General features: G+C 47.6%; 8 protein-coding genes across 8 annotated transcripts; 4 read left to right on the forward strand and 4 right to left on the reverse strand.

Annotated features, from left to right (window-relative positions):
- Window positions 1–407: 407 nt before the first annotated feature.
- Window positions 408–4,169, forward strand: F5Y00DRAFT_66377 (glycoside hydrolase family 47 protein). Its single transcript, XM_048013983.1, has 3 exons — window positions 408–3,352; window positions 3,436–3,651; window positions 3,713–4,169. The coding sequence occupies exons 1-3, from the start codon at window positions 822–824 to the stop codon at window positions 3,789–3,791; spliced, it is 2,826 nt and encodes a 941-aa protein (XP_047865340.1). The 5' UTR covers window positions 408–821; the 3' UTR covers window positions 3,792–4,169.
- Window positions 4,170–4,378: 209 nt separating this feature from the next.
- On the forward strand, window positions 4,379–6,917 carry F5Y00DRAFT_235627 (proline-specific permease). The gene is made up of 2 exons (XM_048007589.1): window positions 4,379–5,240; window positions 5,322–6,917. The coding sequence occupies exons 1-2, from the start codon at window positions 5,053–5,055 to the stop codon at window positions 6,796–6,798; spliced, it is 1,665 nt and encodes a 554-aa protein (XP_047865341.1). The 5' UTR covers window positions 4,379–5,052; the 3' UTR covers window positions 6,799–6,917.
- Window positions 6,918–6,924: 7 nt separating this feature from the next.
- F5Y00DRAFT_66405 (uncharacterized protein) lies at window positions 6,925–8,289 on the reverse strand. The gene has a single exon (XM_048013984.1). The coding sequence runs from the start codon at window positions 7,880–7,882 to the stop codon at window positions 7,142–7,144; it is 741 nt and encodes a 246-aa protein (XP_047865342.1). The 5' UTR covers window positions 7,883–8,289; the 3' UTR covers window positions 6,925–7,141.
- A 1,346-nt stretch (window positions 8,290–9,635) lies between these two features.
- F5Y00DRAFT_66416 (membrane fusion mating protein FIG1) lies at window positions 9,636–10,905 on the reverse strand. The gene is made up of 3 exons (XM_048013985.1): window positions 10,659–10,905; window positions 10,522–10,590; window positions 9,636–10,454 (listed from the first exon to the last, which is right to left on the reverse strand). The coding sequence occupies exons 1-3, from the start codon at window positions 10,684–10,686 to the stop codon at window positions 9,754–9,756; spliced, it is 798 nt and encodes a 265-aa protein (XP_047865343.1). The 5' UTR covers window positions 10,687–10,905; the 3' UTR covers window positions 9,636–9,753.
- A 1,455-nt stretch (window positions 10,906–12,360) lies between these two features.
- Window positions 12,361–13,591, reverse strand: F5Y00DRAFT_261550 (alpha/beta-hydrolase; the record flags this gene model as incomplete). Its single annotated transcript, XM_048011223.1, has 5 exons — window positions 12,361–12,563; window positions 12,622–12,974; window positions 13,025–13,112; window positions 13,170–13,314; window positions 13,460–13,591. The coding sequence occupies 5 exons, from the start codon at window positions 13,589–13,591 to the stop codon at window positions 12,361–12,363; spliced, it is 921 nt and encodes a 306-aa protein (XP_047865344.1).
- Window positions 13,592–15,062: 1,471 nt separating this feature from the next.
- On the forward strand, window positions 15,063–16,262 carry F5Y00DRAFT_269397 (uncharacterized protein; the record flags this gene model as incomplete). The annotated part of the gene is made up of 2 exons (XM_048012440.1): window positions 15,063–15,472; window positions 15,527–16,262. Exons 1-2 carry the CDS (start codon window positions 15,120–15,122, stop codon window positions 16,260–16,262), a joined length of 1,089 nt encoding a protein of 362 aa, XP_047865345.1. The 5' UTR covers window positions 15,063–15,119.
- An 850-nt stretch (window positions 16,263–17,112) lies between these two features.
- Window positions 17,113–18,072, forward strand: F5Y00DRAFT_261552 (uncharacterized protein; the record flags this gene model as incomplete). Its single annotated transcript, XM_048011224.1, has 1 exon — window positions 17,113–18,072. One exon carries the CDS (start codon window positions 17,113–17,115, stop codon window positions 18,070–18,072), a length of 960 nt encoding a protein of 319 aa, XP_047865346.1.
- A 246-nt stretch (window positions 18,073–18,318) lies between these two features.
- F5Y00DRAFT_235632 (uncharacterized protein) lies at window positions 18,319–20,180 on the reverse strand. The gene is made up of 4 exons (XM_048007590.1): window positions 19,631–20,180; window positions 19,444–19,551; window positions 19,006–19,382; window positions 18,319–18,948 (listed from the first exon to the last, which is right to left on the reverse strand). The coding sequence occupies exons 1-4, from the start codon at window positions 19,820–19,822 to the stop codon at window positions 18,384–18,386; spliced, it is 1,242 nt and encodes a 413-aa protein (XP_047865347.1). The 5' UTR covers window positions 19,823–20,180; the 3' UTR covers window positions 18,319–18,383.
- Window positions 20,181–21,796: the final 1,616 nt, after the last annotated feature.

Below are 21,796 nucleotides of genomic sequence, written 5' to 3' on the forward strand. Positions count from 1 at the left end.
AACTCAACAACAACATTCAACTTCTGTTTAACCATCTACCCCAACTTGCGGTATACTTTCTTATCAAATACCTTCTCTATTTGTCAGGTTCTATTTCCCGTGTTCCAAGGGTCGTTATAGTGGGTTTCTTGGGTCGGATGGCACGCCGAGCATAAGCCTCCGACGACATTATGGCTTTCTTGGCTCACCTAAGAGATCCAATAAAGGACGATGCCAAGTCTCTCTGTGGCCTTATCCGCTCAGCTGTACGGGTTCATACCGTTTGGACCCCTGGGCCCCTAGAACTTCCATTGCAGTAGCACTTTACTTCATCCGCCCTGCGGCACGGCAATTACCAGTTGTGGTCGTTCTGCCTGATCATCTGTCCTTCTAGGTAATTCGTGGTTTATCCATCCCTCTATCGTTCTTGGCCAACTTTTTTGTGTGTCTTTCTATTTCTTTACTTTTTTATACATTCGCATTCTCGTTCTCATTCTCGTTCTCATTCTTGTTATCGCTAGTCTTTAAGATTGAATCATTTGAATCCGCGTCGCTTGTTTAGCCTCGGTCTATTGGAGCTCGTATTCCACCCACATAGCTCGTTTTGCTTAAGATTACGCTGTAATAGCTCTAGATCTGCTTGATCTTCTTTAGCGATTCTTGTATAGCTTTCGGATGAAAATGGTAGAATTGATTTTAGGTTGATGCTCGTCGTCTTTGCGCCCTTCCTCACCATTATCCGACTTTGCGCGATCAAGGCGTTGGCTTGAAGGCTCGAGGGCCTTTCGTCTATCATTGCCCCGCCTCCCAACTGCCACTGTATATCGACTGTAACCGCGGACATGTTTCGCATACGGAGATATCGTTACTACGTCTTTTTTGCCGCTATCATCGTATTCTTGCTATATCGTGTCTCCCAGAATAGCGATCAGTGGGAGTCCGTCTCAGCGTCCATTCCCTATAAAGCTCTACCCAAATCGTCTCCGGAGCGAGGCTCAGGCACAACCAACCGGCAACTCCAGAAACCTCTTCCCGGTAAGAGCGGGACCAGATTGTCGGATGGTGATAGTGACGTAGCACGTCAAGGGCGGAAGAAGGCGGGCGAGGATACCAACGAAGTCAAAATCCCAAGCTTAAAACCCACGACCAGCGAAGATGTCCTCAGTAAATTCGACCCTTCTACGGAGACCGCGACCACAGACGCCGGCAGGACCAAAGTAGTCGTATACGATAAGGATGGCGCTGCGAGGACCACTACCGTTCCATTGATCGATATACCAGATAAGAACATCGGCCAAGGCGCCAAGGGTAAAGGCGTCCACGGAAAACCGGGCACGCATAAGTCCAAGACGGAAGGCGAACCAACTAAGCACTGGAAGAAGTTCCCTGAGCATTTCCCCGTCCCCGAAGATGAAATAATCCCCCTACCGGCTGGGAAGCCCAAGCCTATCCCTGCGGTTCAATATGATTTCGACAAGGAATTGCCCCAAGTTCGGGAGAAGCGTCTAGAGCGGCTCGCAAAGGTAAAGGCAGAGATGGTGCGCGGCTGGAATGGTTATATGACTTACGCTAAAGGACATGACGAATTGAGTCCCGTATCTAAGAAGTTTCGCGACCCGTTCTGTGGCTGGGCCGCAACTTTAGTCGACGCGCTAGACACGCTATGGATTATGGGTATGAAGGAAGAGTTTGAAGAGGCTCTTCTCGAAGTCGAGAAGATCGACTTTACCATCTCTGAATATCGTCACGAAATTCCTGTTTTCGAAACGACCATTCGATATCTTGGCGGGCTAGTCGCAGCGTACGATGTCAGTGGCGGTAAAGCTGGGGGATACGATATTCTTCTCGAGAAGGCGCTCGAGCTCGCCGAGATCCTCATGGGCGTCTTCGATACGCCGAACCGTATGCCTATTCTGTATTACAACTGGAAACCATCATCCGTGTCGCTTCCAAAGAGAGCTCAAGGAGCGAGCGTGGCTGAATTAGGCTCTCTCGCCATGGAGTTTACGCGCCTGGCGCAGATCACGAAGGAGAACAAGTACTACGATGCTGTAGCACGCATCACAGATGCCTTCTACGAATGGCAAGAGCGAGGAACGGCAATCCCTGGTATCTTCCCGGAAAATGTAGATGCTAGCGGGTGTAATAGGACAGCAGAGGCCATAGTCGCCGCCCAGGAGGCCGAAGAGGAAGAGCAACGGCAAATTGAGCCCCAGAAGTCTGGCTTCGATACTGCTAAGAGTAAGGCTGTCGAAATGGACGGTGGCCAAAGCAAATCCGGTAAGGGCGAGTTCCATGCCTTAGAAAGCCGTTCTCAAGTGGGAACGCCTAACGACGATGGCACCAAATCAGTCAAAATCGTAACCAATGGCGAGGAGATATACGCGCCGTCAGAGAAGTCGGCTTCTCCCAAGAGCGATAGAGGAGAAAGTAGTACCGTATCACGGGGTCATAGTAAGGACTCGGAAGAGTCCAAGAAAACGGATAAATGTATTCCTCAGGGGCTCACCTCCGGGTCGTTCTATTCCAACCAGAAATACAGCATGGGTGGAAGTCAAGACAGCACGTATGAATATTTTCCCAAACAGTGGTTGCTTCTTGGCGGTCTCGAACCTAAGTACGAAACCTTGCATACCAAGGCTGTCGCAGCCGTCAAAAAATGGTTACTATTCCGGCCCATGGTTCCCGATGATCGTGACATCCTATTCTCTGCTAAGATTAACACCCGAGGGAACCCAGAGACCGATGCCATAACCGAGTGGGAAGTCACCCATCTCACCTGCTTCCTTGGAGGAATGTTCGGTTTGGGCGGGAAGATCTTCGAAGTACCGGAAGACGTAGAGATCGGAAAGAAGCTTACCGACGGCTGCGTATGGGCTTACGAAAGCACACCGAGCGGTATCATGCCCGAAGGCGCCACTGTCGTCCCCTGTGCCGAGGCGAACAACTGCCACTGGAACGAGACCCTCTACTGGCAATGGTTGGACCCTCTTCACGAGACCCACGACGAAGAGGTTATAAAGTTTGAAAAGGATGAAAAAGAGCGAAAGGCCAAAAAGTTACAGAATACGGAAAAAGCGACGATGAAGGGGCATCCGAATCTCGGTACGGTGGCCGAGGGGACAGTTTCGAGCGAGGACGGATCGGAGAGTATTGGAATTCATAAGAGAGCCCCCCCTTCGCCAATACGCGGTTCGACGGATGCCACGAGTGGCGAAAGTGTTCAAGCCCCTCTCCAGCTGGATGAAGATGACAGCGAAGTTCCAGAACCAATACGTCCATTATCCTCTAAAGAATACGCAGAGAACCGTATTCAATCGGATAACCTCCCACCTGGTTTCGTCAGTGCCAATTACCACGCATATATCCTCCGGTAAGTGAACATGGTATATAAGGGTGGAAGCGTAGCTGCACCGTGGTATGAGTTTTGAAGCCCGGCTAACCCTCTTTTCGCAGACCGGAAGCCATTGAGTCCGTTTGGTACATGTACCGCATCACGGGCGACAGCTCTTGGCAGGAGAAAGGATGGAAGATGTTCAATGCCATTGTTAGCCAAACTCGGACGGAGGCTGGTAACAGTGCTATCGACAACGTCTTATTGGAGAACCCCGTCAAAACGGACGAGATGGAAAGTTTTTGGTTGGCCGAAACGCTCAAATATTTCTACCTGCTGTAAGTCGCCTCGCACCAACTCAGGATATCTTTCGAGGCGGATTACTAACGGGCTCTATAGATATTCAGATCCTAGCCTCATCAGCTTAGATGAGTGGGTGTTAAATACGGAGGCGCATCCTTTTAAGCGACCCGTTTGAACGGGCGCCTGGGCAATCGACTCAAGAAGTCATGATTTTTTTGCATAGAATACAAGACGGCAACAAGTCGATCGTAAGAACTCGGGTTTGGCTAGGTTTTGTTTAAAAGTTGGGCATTCGTTTGCTGGAGGCTCTATTCTACAAGAGTTGTGGAATTCGTGGACTACTTATTGAGTTGTTCCACGTAAGTGCAGGGGTGGCGCGTCGTCATCACATCCATCACATCCACCACATCCAACCACATTAACACTACCCGTCCTTTTATCCTCGCTCGTCCCTACATGATAGGAAAGTGTGGTCTGTCGCATACCTATTCCAGGCGACGAGATAACATAGATACCTCCTAATATAAACTATCTCGATGAGATTCTAGCTTCACCGACTTGAGTGTTACCGGCGCTTTGGGAACTGTAGGCAAACTCGGATAGAGACGGCTTTAGAGATATCATACCTAGGCCAATTTGAGACACCGACCGTGGTGTATTCATGCATCGTCATAGATTTCTTTTACCTTAGCCTTCCGCCGAGCACTGCAATGATAGGGGCGATACCTATGTGGGTAAAGATAGATTTTCGTATCGAACAATGGACCTTCAGCCTCTGCTACTCATTACCCCTTGAGGGCCCTTGGTCCGTGGCACTATAATAGTTATAACAGCTTAAAGATAAGTCCCGCCTAGTTGATCGGGCCTATCTAACCTATGTAAGTAAGGTACAATACCTGTGGTAGGGATCATATCTTTCCAAGTTATCTTTACGATAACAAATAAAATCATGAACCCACCTTCTCCGCAACTCACTAATCCTCAAGAGGCAACGGTCGACCCCGATCCTGCGGTTTAGGAAGGCCGACCAGGTGTGAAGTTCCCACTAAACCCCAACAAGGCGGAGAAGAACAAAAACGCTCTATCTCTTATACAAGGTAGGTTACCTCTGTACGTAATACCACTATTTAATAAGATCTAGATAGCCCTCCTGATAGTAAATCTAGAAGCTTTCGATATTTTTACATACATTAGGTACATATCATGTGCTGCTGAGCGCGTCTTACTTGCATTGCGCATTGCAGGTTGCACATTGCACGTTGCATCTCACATTCCCTACCGTATGTGCCAATCGCTTATCGCTTATACATTCGTTCTCTTTGTTGCGTCCATGCGAGAAAGATCCGTGCAAGTGTTTTTTAAGTAAAAGTAACCTCCTTTGGTCCTTTCTATCGCATGATATCGCAATATTCGAATCCGTCTTGCGAGAGTGGAAAATGGGCCGTCAAAGTGAAGAGGTGGCGTATGCCACGGGAGACTCCAGCCGTGTTGAGTCTGAACCGAAAGGCGATGTGATTGACCGCACCACGTCGAATCGGGTCGGGGAGATGAACCTCGAGAGCGGTCATCAGCTCAAGAGGGGGCTCAAGAGTCGACATATTCAATTCCTCGCTCTCGGAGGCGCGTAAGTTACCCCATTTATCCCTTGCGTTCACATGTCTTAGGTATCTTCAGCGAATTGGTGTAGTTAGCTAAATATTTCTAGCATCGGAACCGGTCTGTTCGTCGGCTCCGGCCAGATCCTAGCCACCACGGGCCCGGCGCCGCTGTTCATGGCGTACCTATCAATGATGTTCGTGGTCTGGGTCATCATGAACAATCTCGCGGAAATGGTGACGTACCTACCCATGAAGGGCATCTCGATCCCGTACTTCGTCGGCCGCTTCGTCGAACCCAGTCTCGCCTTCGCCGACGGCTGGAACTACTGGTACGCCTACGCCATGCTGCTCGCCGCCGAGTGCACGGCCGGCGCTATAATCCTGCAGTACTGGACCACTGCCGTCCCCGTAGCCGTCTGGATCGCCATCCAGCTCATCGTCATCTTGCTGCTGAATATCGTCGCCGTTTCCTTCTTCGGCGAGGCGGAGTTCTGGTTCGCGAGTGTGAAGCTTATTACTATAACCGGCTTGATCATCCTGGGTATCGTCCTCTTCTTTGGCGGCGGGCCAACACACGATCATCTGTACTTTAGGTACTGGCAGGAACCAGGGGCTTTCCACCCGTATCTGGTGGAGGGGAATACTGGTCGGTTCTTGGCTTATTGGACGGCCTTTGCGCGCGCTGGATTCTCGTTCGTCACGTCGCCTGAACTTATCGCGCTCTCGGCGGGCGAGACCGTCGCACCGCGGCGCAACATCCCTAAGGCGGCGCGCCGCTTCGTGTGGCGATTGGCTGTATTCTACGGCTTGGGATCTCTTGTCATTGGCATTATCGTCCCTTACGATGAGAAGAACCTAACGGGCGAGTCGAACGCGACGGCTAGCCCCTTCGTCCTCGGCATCTCGCGCGCCGGAATTAGGGGGCTCAACCATGTTATCAACGCTGCGGTTCTTACTTCGGCTTGGTCTGCCGGTAACGCGTTCTGCTATTCGGGATCGCGTGTGCTCTACTCCATGGCGATCAACGGCCAAGCGCCGCGGTGGTTCGGGCGTACCACGCGGCGGGGTGTGCCGTATGTGGCGGTACTTTTCACCCTGCTGGTTGCGTGTTTAGCCTTTCTCAACGTGTCCAACTCGGGTGCGCAGGTGTTCCAGTGGTTCACCAACATCTCGACCATCTCCGGCTTCATCGCGTGGATCGTGGTCATGATCACATACATACGATTCCGGAAGGCCATGGAACACCACGGATTACTCGACGCGTTACCGTACCGGACGCCGCTGCAGCCGTACGCCACATACGTCGTGCTATTTATTATCGTGATCCTGACCCTAACCAACGGGTTCCAGGTCTTTTTCCCATCGGAGTGGAGCGTGTCCAACTTCCTCGCCGCCTACATCACCATCCCGATCTTCCTGGTACTGTACTTCGCGCACAAGATCTTCTACCGTACGCCCTTAGCGATTAAAATCGAGGACGTGGATGTCTGGACGGGTAAGAAGGAGATGGATGATCTGAGCGCGGCGGAGGAGGAGCGGGTGCCGCGGAATTGGTATGAGAAGGTGTGGTTTTGGCTTGCTTGATTTGCTTTTGCTTGCTGGTGATACGAGGCGGGGTAGTGGGTTTATGTATGATACCTCAAAAGGGAGAATCTTGAATAGATACCCATGCAAGATAGATTTAGAAAGATTTAAGTCCAAACGTCGAATTGCGTAATACCGATAGCGAATTGTAAATTGCATTAACTATGCCTTATTTGTGACGAAACTATCACTCCACACTCCCATCGTTCATAAAACGTATCATAATAATTAACATTTGTACATTTCTATTCAGATATAGTATACGCTAAATATTCCAAGCATCGTGCTCATCATTTCCAACTCATCCAATCATATATAAATAAAAACCTAGTCAAGCCAATTCCTATATTATAAGCAAGGCAATAGTCACAAGCCCCAGTGTAAGGCATAGGCGAGTCTTCGGCTGAGCCCAAGATCCAGCGCCCGAAGGCGACGAGGTGGGCTCTGCAGCCGAGTCCGAGCCTGTAGCCGAAGTAGTCGGGGGAACATATGTTGCCGGTACTGTTACTTCAGCCACGCTAACACCACTTGCCTTCGTGTTGGCCACAAAGCATATAGGCCACCCCGACGCGCCGTACGTCGGGCTCGCCCAGCCCCAGATATCGTTCGTCACGGTAGCCGATGGATTAACACTGCTCGACGGAGGAGTGCTATCCGCATATGTGACGGGATACTGCGAAGCTCGAGTGGCATTTGTCGCGGCTAAGCTGGCCAGCGGCGTGCCAGTGGTGCCCGGGGCGCAAGCAGTCCTAGGGCTAGGCGTAAAATCTATAGCAGCAGTCTGAACGCCAGTGATGCCGCAGCAAACCAGGTCGTTCAAGTTAACGGGGCGCGGCGGGTCGTCATGTGAGTTGTAGTAGGGGCCGATGATCGATGAGTTACTATAAATGTCGAAGGAAGTATCGACGATGACGCCGTTGCAGCATATACTCTGGAAGTCGGCGGGAGAAATGGAAGTGCCTTTTTCATAGGGTTGGGGGCAGCTGGGACCAAATAAGTGTGCGCGGGAGTTTCCGGGGTATAGGCACCATTGTGAGATAGAGCCGGTAGGAATCGATGTTGTAACGGATGATGGGGACGCCATTGGTGATGCTGTTACTGATAGACGTCTATTATGAGTAGAATTCTCATATATTATATTTCCCCCGCGTTTAGTTCAGTACTATGTCATGCCTTACACGAACGGATAGATAAGAGAGCGCAACTTGTGGATGAACATGACGGCGCAGTAGCTTGGCTCGAACGATGAAGTTGTATTAGGCAACAAATACGGATTAGACACCCTTGCTATTCTCGCCGAGTTTCTGGCTTCTCTGCTGTAGTAACGTAACTTATAAGAGTTACATGGGTACATACGAGATAGAAGAAATTGATTGTTCTTCAATTTGACATATTGACGAAGCATCACGACTTTATCTAATCAAAATGTTGGATACATTTTAAGGTACCCAAGAAAGATGGAGTTGTTGTTTTCGAGAAGATATACGTATGTACCTACGTACCTGCTATAAATGCACCGTGCAAGTACGAAAATAACATACAGTCAGTGCTTAAAGGGTTGGTACTGTAACACAGACCACCACAAAGCAACTGCCAAAGACCACAAAGCAACTGCCAAAGCTGCAAAGTCACAACAATGCGCAGGTACGAATTACACTTGCCCCACTCCCCAACCTCCTCAGAAAAATATAAATACCCGTCTTCCCTCCCGCCATCTTAGAAATTCTTTTTCCCTTTTTCTTCTTCATACTTACCTTGGGAGAAAAGCCCTCGCTCAAGAATCAGGGCTTTTAAGGGGGGAGACCTGCATTGCACAGCGCGGAGTCGACCCTCTTCTATTATCCTTCGTGGATCGTAGTTCCCGGAATTTTTGCTGTCTTTCAAACCTTTTTGATTTTCGTTGTGCGCGATGCCTGGATGCATCGCCATGAGGAAGATCTGGTACTTGGCATCTATTATCCAGTATTCAGTAAATAGTTGAAGACGTGTGTTCAATAGAATGTATTAAAGTAATGTTGGTCTCGTTCTTTTAATCTCGAAGTACTGCACTACTCCAATTTATTATTGTGGTCCGTAACCTGACGATTGAAGTTCGCGATGGACGCATCAGTAGATTGGTTCAATACCTATGATATGTTCTCATCCAGACATGTATGTATGGATTATTGTCTAGAAGCAGTATTCTCAACACCATACTTCACCCTCCACCATTAATCTCAAGTAGCTCGTCAACTCTTCCTCGCCTTCGTCGTGATCTCATTCCATTATCCAGCGCGAAGCTTTACAATCGCAAACTTCAATCCAAACAACAAACCCGTAGCCATTATTCAACAAGTCAACCAAAATATTCAAACTTCACAATGGCCAAGTTAGATTTTTCCAAGTCAAGTTTAATCAATTCATCACATTCAAATGCATGCATTACTATCAATCGACTGAGTCCAAAGTGCAAAGATGCCATTCTTCTAAATAATACAAAATCCTATGCACAGCTAGGACCTTCTAACACTGCGACTTTAGCACGCCGCTTCACCAAATCACGACAGCGACAGCGTGCTCCATTCCGCAGAAATTCCAGGTCTTCATCTGTTATCATCTCTTCATTACTGACCCTCATACATGTAGTTCGTCGATATATTCCTCTCCTCCTAACCTCGTGTCCGTTTCCGAATCGTTTCGTAAAGACACCGTCGACGGCACCGTTCGTAGGCAAAACCTAAATTGAGCCGGCAAACGCGGTAACTCAAGGTGAAAGGGGAAAAAACAAAAATCATTATTTCACCGAGGATCCCCTTTCTTGCCAACTCCAATCCCAGATGCTGACCATTCAACAATAAATATCCTCGTGTTCCGTAGCGGTCGAATCCCCCTCCCATATACACATAGACACGCCGCCGTAGTGCCTTTTCCGAAAATATACTTCCGTGCCGTTTTATCCTTCCTCATTCCCCCGTTTTAGTCCGCTAATGCCGACAGCACCCTGATACTTAGAATCATGACCAGCAGACCGATCGTGACGATGATGAGCAGCGTGAAACTGAACCAACCCATAGCCATGGCGCTGCTGCCGATTCCGGATAAGACGCTGCCGTTGCCAAAATCTTGCGCTATAACAGACGCCGCTACGGATGCCGTATGTTGCCATAGCACGGACACAAGAACGAAAATAGACGCAATGAAGATGATGGCCAATGCGACCTGGGAGACGGGTCGGCTAGGGAATGGTTTGATCTCGCGGTCCGAGCCATCCTCGTCCTCCTCCTCGTGCCAGCCGGGGAAGGTAGCCAGCAGCAAGAAACAGACAAAAGCGAAGATAATGGCGATGATGATTAAGTAGGGGAACACGATCATGTCCTTGAACTGGCTAGCCAGCCAGATGAGGTTCAGCGGGTCCTGATCGACCGAAACCTCGTTGGCAAGCGCCGTCGCGTTGTTGCTGCATAGCCAGGCGCCGCCGTCCGGGTTGATGCAAATACCAAAGTAGCCGACGCGGGCCTGCAGATGGGCAGTCCCGACGATGTTGCTGATGGCTTGGTTGACATTGTAATCGACTTGTGCTGTGTCCGGCACGGCCGTATACTTCTCGTAGTAGAGGGAGAGTAGGAAGATGTCGGGTATGAGCGGCGAGGATGACGAACAACCTGCTAATAGGAGTGCTGTCGGTGAAGGAATGTTAGTACGACGATCTGAATGAAATGAAAAGCTGGAATGTGATAAACGTACACAGTAATATTATTGAAACTGCTATTAGTATCATCAAGACATGATGGTATCCGAGGAACGGTATAAACCCTTGAGTGCTCGTTAGTACTCGTCGATCATGATAGTCTCTCGATAGGCTAGTTAGGTGGTGTACTTACGATACCAACCGATTTGAAATCTAGCCATCGTTTCTCTTTATTTCCCAAAGTTCCCGAGGTGTATTGTCTTCTCTCCACTCCCGTCCTCCCGGGGAGCGACGGTGTGGTCTGACGAACTCGAGCAGCACCAACGCTGGAATGCGACGATATTCAGGCGGCGTGGAGGGGATGCTCGAGACGGAATGCGAATTGCACTGTTAATCTCGAAAATCCCACGGCCGTCGTGTGGAATGCGGTCACCGTGCTTAGACTTGGGCAGTCGGCACGTATATAAAAAAGCGGACGTCGTCGAAACAACTTCTACTCGTCGATACTAGAATATCGCCTATCCTTTTCTGTGCTTGTCAGATTAACACTTGGAACACACGCACGGAGGGTATGGTGCAGTTGCTGGGTGGACGAGGTTGGGTGGATTAAGGTGAGGAGTAGAATGAATGGTATGGTAAAAGGTAATGGTATGATATGATTAGGTATTGCAACTTAGAAGTTCAATCGGTTTCTTCTGGACAACAGCCCTTTGCCCTTCAGAAAAGCCCAGATGGGGAAGAAGAGTAGAATTGTCTATGGAGACTGGGTAACGGTTAGCAGGTTCTAAGTCTTCTTTCCCTCCTTTTGCCGTTGGACGGTACAATTGTGGCAGAAAAGAGGAGGTTGGTAGTAAAGATCGAATGTATGATTCAAAGATGTAGATGCATGAGTTGCAGTAGAATCTGTAATTGGCCCTGCCACCAGGATTTCCGGGTGGTGATATCGGGCCAAGGCCTGGTCCGAGTAAATAAAAGATGTGGCTGGGGGTTGCCAGAGCGATGCGCCCAGTGAAAGCCTCAAGCGTTAGTGGGGCCAAGCTGACCGCCAAGCCCTCTTACGACCTAAATAGGTACTTTATTTTTTGCGAGTGGTTGGCCAGGCTCCTGAGGTACCCTGATAGCCAATTGTTCCTGCGTTAGCGAGACCAAGTTCGGCCAACCAGCGTAGGCGCCATGCAACAACAAATGACGTGTACTTGTCCACCTCATCGTACCTACCTCTGATAGCTTTTGCCGAAATTCCGGCCGATAATTGGTCTTAATATCTCCGCAAAAATGCAAAAACGTAATCCGTACCCCGCGAAATTCGCATTTGCGATCTCTCATTCTCCCATTTTACTTCCATCTATTTTACCATAAGCTGGGAACCACTATCGATTAACTATCTAGTGTATTCCGTAATTAGGTATACTTCGCTTTGAGAAACCCAGTGCACATTAAACCTCTTTTATTTTCTCATCGAAGAATGTTAATCGTATAACTAGTCCAATTTCATCCAATGTTTAGTTCAACTCCATAAATCAGTTAGATATCAACATCTAACTTACCTAGGTACACATGAACACGTTGATCATGTTAAGATCCACACCTGTTTACTCCCCTGCTGAGGTTTCCCGGTTTTGACTCGTGTCCAACGCAAATCACCATAACTTCAGGATCATCGCTGTTAAATCATATGAAACATACGAAAACACGATTTACGGTTACGCTCAATGTTCTACTTGCTGCCAATCCCTACTCTTTAGTGCACAATGCGGTAATGAGTCTTCATGGGATCCTTCACAGCAACGAGGTAGCACGTCTATACATACATGCCGAAGACTAGCAAACGCGACACCGTATACTCATTAACCACCTAACCTAGGTACTTTACAGACTAAACATACTCAACAGCATTAGGCCCATGCATTGAACCATCTGATAGCCTGGAAGAAAGCCTCTTCTTTTCCGAACTTTTGCTTCGGGTCCGAAATATTGGCTCTGACACCAAATCCATGTGAAGTACCGCCATATAATGCAAGGGAGTAAGGTAGCCCAGTCTCAAGAAGCAAAGACTCAATTTGTGACCGCCTCGCGGCTGGTGTCATATCATCCGCATCTAAAGGTCAAAGTTAGCTTGTAAAAGAAATATGTAAAGACCAACGAAAGTCACTAACCTGCCGCTGCGATGCTAGCTGGGCCTCGTATGGCGGAAATCTCCGCGTCCTCTAGTAAACTTGGATGGGCAGCGAAACCCACGTCGGCACCTTTCCCCTCCGCCAAGAAACGGAACGTATAACGACCACCAAAGCAGTATCCGGTAACAACGACTTTCTTTACGCCAAGCTCAGTGCGTAAGAAGTCAATCGCCGTCGCGATAATCGGGTCGCTGACTTCGGGCCGATGGTCATCGAGGAACTTGGTCACGTTGAAATCCGGTCGCCCATTGATATCCCCCGGAGCCGGTGTGCCGTTAAACAAGTCCGGCGCCACCGTAAGATAGCCTGCTCGTCCGAAGCTATCCGCGAGTCTTGAATGATGTTAATTAAACCCGATAAACGGAGTATCATAATGACCAACAGTCTATTCTCCAGCAATTGGATACCAAACACATCCGTTAAATATAACACGCCTACATCCGACGTGCTACCCGTGACATACATGTTAACTATATCAGAGTCAGCCAATTATTGTTGTAGACATGTTCTTAGGCCAAAACACATACTCCCTTCGTAGACCTGCTCCTCTCCGACCGGGTCGCCGCTATGGGCAATTATAGGGACGCCTGTAGCAGGACAGTCCTCCGGCGCCGTCGCGCCAGCCAAAGCGCCAATGCTCAAGAGCGCAATTAAAGACGTAAACCTCAGCATCTTCAATGATAGTTAGGTATGTATAGACCAGTAATGAGATGAGGTGCGAGAAATCCACGAGCAACTACCTTTTTATTTTTTTCCTGTCCGGGGCTTGATTATAAAGCTATGATATTCAGAACATAAGCCGTTCGCCAAGCAAAACAAGTTCACCGGATTCCTTTTCAAGCAAACCAAGCGTGTGGGTAACGCTTCTCGAATGCTCTTTTGGGTGTTGACATTGCGACGGTAGATCCCGAACGAACTGCCGGCTAATTGTTAACTCCAAGATACTCATGACTCGTCGACGTTCTCTTGGCTATGATGCTACTATGATGCTACGTCAATTTGCTAGGTCTACATATATACTCTTATATGTGTCGCATATATTTAGTAATGACAATTATGTTGTTACAAGATACCTTTTGGTCAAGTGGTCAATCTGACATATGCAAGTCCCCTCCGTACAGCTTAACATGCGTGATACGATAACTATCCAGACTACCTAGGTAGCAGAGTTTTACCTATGAAAAGCCTCTCTCATTCCCATCAAGCTTAAGAAGAACGGTGATGAGTACCTATCCATCGAGGCGAGTCTCAATGATTATCCAACCTTTCTCGTCATTAACCTATTTTATAGCTTTAAACTGAGCTCGATAGATATTAAATCTCACCACCAGAGCTTCCAGGTCGAATCATGAGTCCTTGCGATGCACCACACAGATAGTTAACATACTGTAGGCTATTATAATCGCGATCAATTACATATTCCAGGCCTTCTTAGATCTGCCCTGTAACTATTAACATCATATAGTACAACTTCAACCTTCTATAGTACCTAGGTTCTAGGGTACTTATCAACGCAATTTGATCTACTGGGGTATTTGCAGTAGATTGAGCGCTCACGAAGAGGAAGCACGTGGGAAAGCTTCAACGAAGAGACCCAATCCGACATATTGGATTCTAGATATGTTTGGCGGGAGGAGCCGAGTGGTTTGTCAGAGATAAACGCCGGGCCCTCACCCTGCAGATATCTCAAGTTGGCAACATGCCAATTTTATCAACACCAGGTGAGCGATGTAGTAAGACAAGTCAATCAAGTCTTTAACATGCCGTAGTTCGCAAGTTAACCCCCCGCGAGATACGCCGATAAAATATTATGATAGGTAACCTAACCTACGTAGGTAATTATCAAAATTATTACAACCGTTCACAATTGGACTTCATACGATACTGTTGAATCATTAAGTGATTACGACTTATTGTGCTTGTAGCTGTGGTTGCACATCGCATAATGTCTGCAATTATGCCCGCGTCGGTCTCTTGCCTATATTTCTTATTTCGGTCACCCAGGTGCTTCATAAAATTTGCGAGAGCAGTTATTTTTAGACGCGGTGGAATAAACAAAAATATGCCATCCCAGATTCGTGTATATGCTCAATTCGGAAGTTCATTCTCCCTCAGTTCAGCTCCTGAATCCTCCTTCAACCCTGACAATTTACGTCTACACAATACCCTCAACATAACTGATATGTCATGTTACCAATAAAGACAATCTAATAAATTTAGTTTCAACCTACGAATACCTACCTATTTCAGCTTGCAAAAGCCTACCTGGACAATTTAGCTACCGCCAAAAACCCTTAAACTCGACCAGAAAAGGTCAAAATGCGTCTAAGGATGAGCGTTTCAGCATTTGGCACCCGATGTGCTTATATTCGGAAGAAGTATATGAAAGGTCTGAAAGCTATATATCTGGTGGTCCTACACGGCAGAATGAGGAAGAGATGTGATCTGCAGCGGCTATCTCAGATCTCTCACTCACAATGAAAGCCTCCACTTCATACCTCCTCGCTGCGCTGGTCGCAGGCGTGACCGCAAAGGACCAAGGAACTTATGCGGTACTGCGTTTTAATAATGCCGGTGGCCAATTCTCTACGGAGGGCCGAATGGACCCCATCGCCAGCCCCGGCTCGGATAAGACGCACTCGCACGGAGTAATGGGTGGAAGCAACTTCGATGTGACCGTTAGCGGTGACCAGCTCCTGGATGCCAACTGCACCAACGCTAAGATCCTCAACGACAAATCGAATTACTGGGTTCCTAACTTATGGTTTCAATCCCCGGTCAACGGTACTTTCAAGAAGGTGCCCTTGTTCTATATGAACGTCTACTACTTGTAAGCCCCAACTCCCAGTCGCTGCTAGCTAGCCAGCTTCTAACGATGCGTCAGCTTCGAGGCCACAAACGACGAGATCAAAGCCTTCCCTCCGGGCATTAAGATCATGAGCGGCGATGCCGGCAAGAGAACACCACCGGCAACAGGGGGTCTTCAGCTCGACCCCACCCAAGGCGAGATTCAAGCAGTTCAATGGACGTGTCCCACGCAAGATGCCAGCATTGCGCGGTATCCGGCCGGTTCGGATGGCACTAAAGCGGGACTTCCGGATCCAGTGAATGCTGGTGCCGGAGCTGGTTTCCCTGTAGTGAACTGCGATGGCTATGCTTCCCCTCTCAGACAGGATATTCACATGCCCTCTTGCTACAACCCGGAAGCTGGGGTGGACGATTACAAGAACAACATGGCGTGGCCGACGCCTGCCAATGATGGCAAGGTGGACTGTCCTGAGGGCTGGGTGCATGTCCCCCATTTATTCTTTGAAGTTTACTACGACACCCTGCAATTCCAGAACGAGTGGACTGCGGACGGCCAGACCCAGCCATTTATTCTGTCGAACGGCGACAATACCGGATACAGCTCCCACGCGGACTTTATCTCCGGGTGGGATCAGGACACTCTCCAAAGGATCATCGACACGTGCAATGCTGGCTTCGTCGGCATGGATACGTGCCCTGATATACCAGGAGGCTTGAACACTGAGATTTGCCAGATTCCCGCCGTTAACCCTGACCCAACTGAGGCGTGGATCCCGCAGCTCCCAGGAGACAACCCGGTGTCGGGTTGGTAAGCATAACTGCTTAGTTACTTTCCCTTTTGTTCGATTCCCCACTGTATATATTGCCTACGGCCGGCCGTCTGTATGAGTATCTCTCTATTCGTGTATATATATCTTACCGGCCCAGAAGGGGGGCATTAGGTTGTTCGGCGCAATCTTGCTATATGTATTATCATCGTTTTCTAGCCAGGAGTATGGGAAGACTGTGTAAACTTGCACAAGGGTTGGATATGGAAAAGGATAGAGTATCAATTTACTTGAGTTAAATAAGCTGCGGATTTGCGATACTTTTCTTGTCTCATCGCTAACCTAGGCTATTCTACTACCTGTGTGATTGCGACTCGAACCCGAGCACCTGAACTAATATATTCGAGTTGGCTAGGTATTTACCTGTTAGTAATACAACTTCTAGAAGCATAGCACAGTAAGAGCATTTACGTTAATCCCTATTTGCAAATAATGGAATACTGGTTATGATTCCTGGCAATACTTAGGAGATAACTTAGAGCTACGTAATAAAACCCCCTTAGTAAAACGAATGGGGACAGCCTGAATAGTAACCTGATTCATAATTCTTATCTGATATTAACTCTTAGTGCTTATTCTGTTGATTGGGTAACTCGTTCCATTGTCGGTTTTCAGATTCTGCAATATTCTTAGTTCATCTCACTTTTGTCAAAACAACGACTTTGTATGATAAACAGTCTCAAAGAATATCTCATTTTTGACGTCTTTATATTTAAGCTAAGTACTCTGCTCAGAAGCTTCCTCATCGGATTTTAAGGCACACGCCCACAAGAGAACCACCTCAATTAAAGCATCACATCGTCCAAGCTACTTAGGTACTTTGGCATCATCCGAAATGGAAAGCAACCTTAGTCTAGAGGTCTCTAACAAGAGAAAGGCCGACGAAATTTCCTTAGAAACAAATGAGGAAACCATGAACATGGTCAGTCATTCGGAAGGTCCACCGTCTAAGAAGACTAAGGCAGATGACGATTTTGAGCCTTGGAGTGAGGGCATGGATATGCCGTTGGGTAAACCGAGACCTATATTTGTAGGTGAGACCGAAGAAGAGCGAATATCTGGCAGTGGCACAACTGAAGATCCTGAAATTATTTGGTTAGGGGCTATCCCTGGCGATGCCATAGTCAGAGAAGCTAATGAAGACATTGTACGGAAGGCTGCTCGAAGTCTCGAAACAGTAACACACGTCTATATTAGATGCGCTATGCAGTCTAAGATGTACGTCGATAGAGATGGGAAGAGAATTCATATTTGGAATCCCGATCGTATAGATTTCCGTCATAGAACTATGCCCACGGATCCCCATATCGCTGTAGCTTTCGGTACTACCCCAGACAATCTAGTTTTATATGGCTTTATTTACACTGCTACTGACGAAAGTGGGAATCCGGTTGACTTTGCGGAATACCGCAATGACCAGTACGTACTCAATGGGGATAACAGGGTCTTTGAACTATTCAAATATAACGCAGACCAACGTGACTGCGGACCCTATTGTCCCAGTCATGCAAGGCACGAGGTTTTAATCGACTCTTGCGAACTCGCAAGGCCTGTAGGATGTCCTCTTCACGATACCGAAGGGCTCCTTGACCACTTCTGTCCTCGGGCACGCTGGAAGACTGAGGGCTATTGTGACCATTATTGCCCTTGTCTCCATGACACTAGTGAGTTAATAGATCATTATTGTCCCTGCCCTCACGATCGGGCAAGGTTGCTGATTCACCCCCCTCATTGCCGCCATAAGATGCCAAAGAAAGAACGGCCTACCCATTATTGTCCTTCGTATGTCTTCTAAACATTAAGGAGCTATGTATGTTTGGTGGGGTTTCGGCTTCCTGCTTGTAGATGTTAGAAAAACAATGCACCTATATAGAAGAGTAATTAATTATTATTGTGGCATGATTTAATGTGTAACTGTTTAATGGAACCTATAATAGAAGATGCTAATAATTCTCAACCTTAAAAGGTAGTAAAGTGATAGGGGTGCTTAGGAGCCTCAGGGTATCCTGGAAAATTAAGATATAATACCGAGTTAGAGTCGTAAGATAGGTACGATGGCACGCGAAAACGCTTCAGTATTATTTTGATCTTTATATTAATTCTATTTCAATCGTCTTCTTCATCGGGCTCTCTATTCCTAACAGACCACACTTGCTTTACTACAATGCCGTTAGGTGCCATGGCTAAAGACTGGGAATGCGTGCTATCACGATTCCCCGAACTTATGATCGTTTTTATCCCAGTCTCGAGGTTCAGCTTAAGGTTAGTTATCGATTCGGCGGATTTGGTACTTCGGATCGATCTTCCGTCATCTTGCCCATCGGGTTTCCGCGATCGTTCGAGGTCAATGCGGTTGAGCTCCGTCTCGCTACCGTCAAAGGGCTTTCTAGAAATGTTCGTCCTGTCTCGATTCGTGGTGTGGCGCGAAAAGGGGTTCGTAGCGCCGAAATACTTCTGCGAATATTTTGGTGGTGTATTTGTTGTCTTTTTGACGGGGTTAAAATAACGGGAAAATCGGCGGATCAGTGGGCCCAACGAGATCAGGGCTGAACAGATGAGTCCAGAGGCGGACTCGGCCTCTCCCCACGCGGCAACTGGCACGAGATCGTATGAAAGATCATTAGATATCTTGGCGAAGAATACCATGCGGCATATCGAAACGATGCATGTGCTTTTGCTAGTTAGGAGAGTTGATAATGATGCGGCTTGGGTGGATCTGAATACTCACAAGAAGCCAAGGGCGAAAATGCCTAGAACAGCCCACTTCCTCCCCTTTTTCAAGTTCAAAGCGGCCACAACTGGTATAGGAAGTGCGAGGATGATTAAATCGGTCACAATGTTGCCGACAGCGTTCATCCATCCGATGAGATTGCTATCCAAACACTTGCGCCCGGGACGAAATGACCAGTAGTCTTGTATGGGTGAGCACGGGAAAATAAGAGTGAACTCTTGTGCAATAAGCCAGCCTCCAACTACAGCCATAGTAGCGAGATAGAATATACGGTAATGGGGTACCTCCTGTATTAGCCGGTAATACTGGAGGAATAAACTGAATTTTATAAGCATCAAGCTCGTGTTGTAAGTGATTGTCATGACGTATAATAACTATGAAGGATAAATTAGAACTTCACCGGTCGGGCTACGGCGGGAGCGTCGATATTCTTACTTTAAAGAATTGAACTAGTGTTTCTTCGTCATGTATGTCGTAGACATGCGCGCCGAGTCCGTATCCTGTGTGTATGCATTGTACTATGCCATTGGAGAGCATTCCGACCTAGTAGAACAAGTTAGATATTGTTCGTTCTTCGACGCCGCAGATTGATATCAATTCGCAGGCGTGATAGATGGCTTACCATTCCGGCCAGTGCGAAATAATCATCGTACCAAACTCCCCTCAGGATGAAGTGCCTCGTGTATAATCGTAAACCCACAGCGAGCGTCGCGAAGAACATACACAAAACTACGGCCGTTATCGTATCGCCGGTGCGGTTGTCGTGCGGGAGACGACTGATCTCCTCCGCGTTCATGCCATTGTAGTAGCTCATCTCGTTACCGAGTCCTCGCTCGGGCTTGTCCGGAGCCCTGCCAAAACGTTCGGTAAATTTAAGCGAATACGATTTCCATGACAGGATGCCGATCTTTAAAGTATCATGTTCGACATCCGTTGGCGCAACACGCGAGAAAGGCAAGTAAGAAGAGAAAATGATATTAGACGTCGTTCATCTATGTATGTAGTACCCAAGTTTTCTTTGGCAGTGGAATCGTCATCATCTAAGTTCGCCTTTGCCGACTTTACTGTTACATTAGGCATTGTACCTGGTATCTCCCCACAGGTTAGCCCTAGTTGATCCCCGAAGCTAGAAACAAGTGACTTGCGCTGCCAGGGCAGCGATTGGAGGGGAAATATGATAATGGAATAATAGAGCCTAGAGCGCGATGTTCGAAATAGGGAATCCATGTAGCCGGAAACCGATAGGTTGGTTGCCGCTAGGTGATGCTACACAACAGACGGTTAAACTCAAGGCACGGCAGGCAGTTGAACCTGGCAGTTCTGCAATTCTGACTCGACGAGAGCATGAGCTTTACCTCTTACAGGACTATGCCGGCCGATCTTGAGCTACTGTGTATGATGGTTGAAGCTGCATCACGGTTTAGCTGCATTGATACTAGTAGTTTCGGACTTGGACCCTGGAGTCTGTTCCTAAATCGCTTAGCTTAAACGTGCTGATATATATGGGTTGTTTTACAGCTCTATAGTACGGTACTTTCGACGAAGGGCTAATAGGTACAAGTAATTTTAATAGAATAATCTACCCCTAATCTCTTGTTCGATGGGTCGATCTCTTTGGCACGAGATCTAAGGTACCTATGTAGATGTTTCCTACGCACCTAAGTACTGGTTCCGATCGTTACCGAATTAAGATTATAAGTGTATATTCTCAGCGATGTAACATCTATCGGGTATGTATTCGAAATGAGAGCTTGCATACATATTGCGAAACAAAAGGTGTCACGCGAGGAGTAACGTGCTTCGCATGGGTTATGAGTCCTTGATAAAGCTACCAGGGAACGATTCTCGATTCTAGTGTATGTAGAACGGGGGGAAGTGGAGGGTGCGACAGTAAGGGGCAGAGGGGTCAAAGACCCCTGAGGATTCAGGAACCGTTTGCTTGGACGACTAGACAAGGGATCTGATGTCAAGCTTGTGGCTCTTTCAGATGACCTGGTTCAAGTTTGATATGACTGAACCACGGAAGAAGAATGTATGGTTCCGGGGGATGGCTCGCGCTTTGATCTTCTCAGCATAGACCAGGGGTTTCGTCGGCTCTTCTTGGCAACCCCATTCAAGCATGTTCCCTACAAATACCAGGCGATCATTACAAACTAGGAACGCGAACAAACAAGCTCATTTCAACACCAGCCCTACGGTATTAATTGGCAATTAGCCTTGATACATAGGAGCTAGCTTTAGCACAAATACCAGCCTCGTTACATTTATCCGCTACTATGTACCGATATCAAGTCTGAAATAGGTTAATCGTTCGCCAGTGGATCAAGATAAATACATAGATGTGCTTTGCTCTTCCATGATTCAAGAGCACTAAAGTCTCTCGGAAGCTAAGAGGTAGTAACTTTTGTCAATTACATGTATTCCCAATTTTAGACCCTTAGTATGAAAGGTTCCAGGATAGCACCTTGACGATCTATCTGAAAGACAAGGCTTGCGACTTGTTTCTAATTCCTAGCGAGAAAATTACCCGGTGTGGATACAAAAAATAGAAAATCGGCCACCCCGAGTACTTCACCCGTAAATTTCCTCTTGCGTCCTAAATAAATAGCCTCTTTACCTCCTCCGAAATCTATCGACTGGCGTTAAATACTTATGCATAAAACTCTACGTGTGATTCAATGGAAAAGAATAATCGATCATTAAGATAGGATGTGCGAACTCCATTCTTCTGCTTGTATCACGCTATTCATTACCCAGCAGTTCTTTAATGCCTATCATTATTTTAAGG

Source organism: Daldinia vernicosa (genome assembly GCF_022497035.1).
Source record: "Daldinia vernicosa strain CBS 139.73 unplaced genomic scaffold F5Y00scaffold_20, whole genome shotgun sequence".
NCBI lineage: Eukaryota > Fungi > Ascomycota > Sordariomycetes > Xylariales > Hypoxylaceae > Daldinia > Daldinia vernicosa.